This window comes from Chiloscyllium plagiosum, chromosome 51, assembly GCF_004010195.1.
Source record: "Chiloscyllium plagiosum isolate BGI_BamShark_2017 chromosome 51, ASM401019v2, whole genome shotgun sequence".
Lineage (NCBI taxonomy): Eukaryota > Metazoa > Chordata > Chondrichthyes > Orectolobiformes > Hemiscylliidae > Chiloscyllium > Chiloscyllium plagiosum.
In genome coordinates this window covers 2,166,426-2,171,094 of record NC_057760.1, presented here as the reverse complement: position 1 = coordinate 2,171,094, position 4,669 = coordinate 2,166,426, and the positions used below count along the sequence as shown (strand labels likewise).

The 4,669-nt window shown below is 47.8% G+C and overlaps 1 protein-coding gene across 1 annotated transcript in view; it reads left to right on the top strand.

The window, feature by feature from the left end:
- Positions 1-1,547: 1,547 nt before the first annotated feature.
- The window catches only part of prpf3 (PRP3 pre-mRNA processing factor 3 homolog (yeast)), an 18,335-nt gene continuing 15,213 nt past the window's right edge, over positions 1,548-4,669 (top strand). Inside the window, exons 1-3 of the mRNA XM_043684004.1 lie at positions 1,548-1,619; positions 1,945-2,100; positions 3,222-3,352. Coding sequence (XP_043539939.1) covers positions 1,956-2,100; positions 3,222-3,352 — 276 coding nt within the window. The 5' untranslated portion in view covers positions 1,548-1,619; positions 1,945-1,955. The remainder of the gene's footprint in view (positions 1,620-1,944; positions 2,101-3,221; positions 3,353-4,669) is intronic.

Below are 4,669 nucleotides of genomic sequence, written 5' to 3'. Positions count from 1 at the left end.
AATTGGTTAGGCCACTGTTGGAATATTGCGTGCAGTTTTGGCCTCCTTCCTATCGGAAAGATGTTGTGAAACTTGAAGGGGTTCAGAAAAGATTTACAAGGATGTTGCCAGGGTTGGAGGATTTGAGCTATAGGGAGGCTGAACAGGCTGGGGCTGTTTTCCCTGGAGCGTCGGAGGCTGAGGGGTGACCTTATAGTGGTTTACAAAATTATGAGGGGCATGGATAGGATAAATAGGCAAAGTCTTTTACCTGGGGTCGGGGAGTCCAGAACTAGAGGGCATAGGTTTAGGGTGAGAGGGGAAAGATATGAGACCAACAGGGCAACTTTTCATGCAGAGGGTGGTACGTGTATGGAATGAGCTGCCAGAGGAAGTGGTGGAGGCTGGTACAATTGCAACATTTAAGAGGCATTCGGATGGGTATATGAATAAGAAGGGTTTGGAGGGATATGGGCCGGGTGCTGGCAGGTGGGACTAGATTGGGTTGGGATATCTGGTCGGCATGGACAGGTTGGACTGAAGGGTCTGTTTCCATGCTGTACATCTCTATGACTCTATCTATGACTAATTGGGGTTAATACAGAAGCATGGATGTAGCACTGATAAAGTGACAGCTAGGTAAAAGATTGAATAAAAGACAGGAAACACAGTCAGTTTGGAACTGGTCAGTTTCAAGTTGGTAATGCTGTGATTTGAATATTTATAGTCCGTCTTCACGACAGGTGCCTAAGTGTGATATATTTTGGTTCAGAATTGGTGGTATAGTGGACAGTGAAGAGAGTGACTTCAGAGTACAACAGGATCTTAATCAGATGGGCCAAGGAATGGCAGATTGAGTTTAATTTAGATAAATGTAAGGTGCATTTTGTAAAGGCAAATCAGGTCAGTACTTGTATGCTTCAAGGTAAGGTCCTGGGGAGTGTTGCTGAACATAGAGACCTTGGCGTGCAGGTTCATAGCTCCTTGAAAGTGGAGCTGTAGGTAGATTAATGAAGAAGGCATTTGGTATGCTTGCTGTTATAGATCAGTACATTGAGTATAGGAGTTGAGAGGTCATATTGAGGCTGTACACGACAATGGTTCAGCCACTTTTGGAATACAGCGGGCAATTATGATTTCCCTGCTATAGAAAGGCTGTTGTGAAACTTGAAAAGATTCATAAAAAAATTTACAAGCATGTTGCCAGGTTTGGAGGGTTTGACCTATAGACAGAAGTTGAATAGACTGGGGTTATTTTCCTGGAGCATCAGAAGCTGAGGGGTCACCTTACAGAAATGTATAGAATCATGAGGGGCATGGGTGGGGTGAATGGCCAAGGTCTTTCCCCCAGAGTAGGAAAGGTGGTGTGTGTGTGTGTAGATGGAATGAGCTGCAAGAGGAAGTGGTGGAGGCTGGTACGATTACAACATTTAAAAGGCATCTGGATGGGGACATGAATAGGAAGGGTTTAGAGGGATGTGAGCCAAATGCTGGCAAATGGGACTAGATTTATTTAGGATATCTGGTCAGCTTGGCTGAGTTGGACCGAATGGTCTGTTTTCCGTGTTGTGCAGCTCTGACTTTGCGTGAAACTAAGTAGGAAATGAAGCTGTGGGGACAACGCAGTAAGCCTGGACAAGGTAACTGTAGGTGCATGACTATGTGGTGGGAAAAGATGCTTTGCTTTTTTTTTAAATGGATGAGACACTGGGAAATGTTATTGTTTTGAGGAGAATTGGGTGCCCTTGTGGAAGCACCACAATGTTAAAATGAAAAAGTAGGTGATGCTGTGACAATGTACAAACTCCCTGGGTTATGGTCACTCAGGTCTCCGGGCTGAGGTTTAAATTCTCCGATTGAAGCGTGTGACAGAGATGGAGTCGTCCTTTCCAAGTTTGTAGGTTGTGGTGATTGAATTTGTGGCCCTGACGCTCGCTCTGTTTCTCTCTCCCCCTCTCCACACAGCCTAAGTAGAGATGTCACTGTCCAAACGTGATCTGGATGAACTGAAACCATGGGTGGAGAAGACAGTGAAGAGGGTACTGGGCTTCTCAGAGCAGACCGTGGTCACGGCTGCACTCAACTGCGTGGGCAAAGGGATGGACAAAAAGAAAACAGTGGGTAAGTTGGTAGTGCCTTTTCTAACCCCAGCGGCTGTTTCATGGTTGATCTGATCTTCAGTTTGCTTTGAGCATTTTTAAGTGCTCCCTATTTACGGGGGCTGGGGGAGGCTGTTTACCTTTTATGTTGGTTCTTGGATTTCACTAATAGTTTCAAAAAAGCGACTGCTGGGATCCTGGGTTGGGAGTTAGACTGAGATCGTTGGTGGAATGGAGCATTGTCTATCAACAAAGGACTGTTCAGTCTATTTGCACACTGTCACTTAATGTAAGGTCCCTTTGTCAGTCCTGGGAATTAAAGCTGTCCTGTTCAAGTCACCTTTTGGGCATTTTTTGTGTGCTATGGTCACAGGTACCACCCTCAATCTGGCCCTACCTCTTTTTGGCAGCGGGCAGGTGGTCCAACAATGAAAGAGACTAATGTTGCTGCATTCCCAGCAGAACATGGGGCTGCTCTCTCGTTAGACAAACAGACAGAGAGGTGATTGGTGTTGGGTTTAACCCCATGTCTCAGAGGAGACTGAGATGGTGCGAACTTCATGGTAACTTTGGCTGCTGGTGTGGGAATCGAACCCATGCCGTTGACCTCAGTGTGTAGCAAAGTAGCTGTCCAGCTAACTGAACCAATAAACAAACCCTGGGTGTTGCTACTGGAATGCAGCGCCTGGAAATGTGGTAGAGGCTGGTTCAAGTGAAACTTTCCAGAGGGGCGCTGGTCAGTTATTTGGTTAGAAGTCGTGTGCAGGATGATGGGGCAAAAGCAGGAGATTGGCATTAGGTAATGATGCTCATTTGAAAGGCTGGTGCAGGCATGGTGGCCTGAATGGCTTCATGCACCATAACAATTCTGTAATTCTTCTATGAAGTGGGCAAAAGGCAGTAAATGGAAAGTGATTCTGTATGTGTCTAACTTTGTCTTCTCTCTCCTTATCACTCTCTCTCTCTCTCTCTCTCTCTCCTCCCATGCTCGCGCTCTCTGTCTCCATACTCCCTCGGACTCCCCACACCTCTGTGGCTGCGCGCGCTCTCTCTTGCCATGCTGTTGGTCTCTTCCCCTCGCGCATTCTCTCCCACGCGTACTGCCTGTCTTTCCCCATGTGCTCCCCCCCCAATCCTCCGTAGAGCACCTGAAACCGTTTCTGGACGACTCGACGGTGCGGTTTGTGGACAAGCTGTTCGAGGCGGTGGAGGAAGGTCGTAACACCCGGCACTCCAAATCCGGCGGGGAGAAACACAGGAAAAGGGAGCTAAAGGTTGGCGCTGACTGAATATTTCATGTGGGGTGTTGCCTGTTTACAGTACTGTGCCTGTCTCACTTGGTTAGATGTGGCACCGGCAATGGCGGGGAGGTGGGATTCCGTTTTGTGTTCTCTGCTTTATGACTGAACCCGCTGGGTTTCCAGATTGTGCCTCCCACTCTCCGATTCAAGCTTCTGTTAAATCCGACATCACTGACCATTCAGCCCATTGTGCTTATGCCGTCTCATTGCGTGAGAGGCATCCCACTCTCAGCCTCCAGTCCCCTACAGCACCTTCATTCCCACACCACTGCCCCCCCGTCCGTTCCTGTTAAATCTGCTTGCCCCACTCCTTTCGGCAGCATGTTTCAGCTCAGAGTGAATCACTCTGTCCTCCTTTCATACGCTGGTTCCTTTTGAATATTCTCTAGGTTGTGTCCCTCTGGTGACAGACCCTCCTGCCCGAGGAAACACTTCCTCATTGACTCGATTAGAACCTCAGAAGCCCCTCTGAGGTGTTTGAGGAAATGCAAATATTTGGGTGATGAAGGTCAACTCTCTCTCCAAGGTTACAAATTAATATTTATTTGAGGCCACCGTTTTTATTTGAAAATTCTCGTTTTGCAATCCCCTCCAGTCTTTTTCTATCCTCCAGCCTCCCTCTGTCTCTCACCTCCTCCCCCTATACCCCCTCTGTATCTCTATCATCCCCTCTTGCCCCTACAACACCCCCCCCTTTTTTTTATAGCCATACAGAATGGAAACAGACCCTTCGGTCCAACTAATCGAACTCTGACCATGTTTCCAAACTAAACTAGTCCCATCTGCCTATGTTTGGCCCATGTCCCTCTAGACCTTTCCTATTCGTGTAGCTATCCAAATATCTGTTAAACATTGTAGCTGTATCTGTATCCACTTCCTCTGGTAATTTGTTCCACACACAAACCTATCTCTGTGTTTTTAAAAATAAGTTGCCCCTCCTCTCACCTTAAACATATGTTCCCACCTTATGGAAAAGACTGTGGCTATTCATCTTATCGATGCCCCTCATGATTTTGTAAACCTCAGTCACCCCTCAGCCTCCCCTGCTCCAGTGGGAAAAAAAAGTTCCAGTCTATCTTTACCAGTCAAACCCTCTATTCCTGTGTCACATCCAGCTCCTACACCCCCCTCCCTATCTCTGCCACCACCTCCAATCCCTACACCCCCTCCCTATCGCTGTCACCACCTCCAGCCCCTACACCCCCTCCCTATCTATGTCACCTCCTCCTACCCTCTGCACCCTTCATCCCCAGCCTCCTGAGAAACGCGCACCCCCCCCCCCCTCCGATT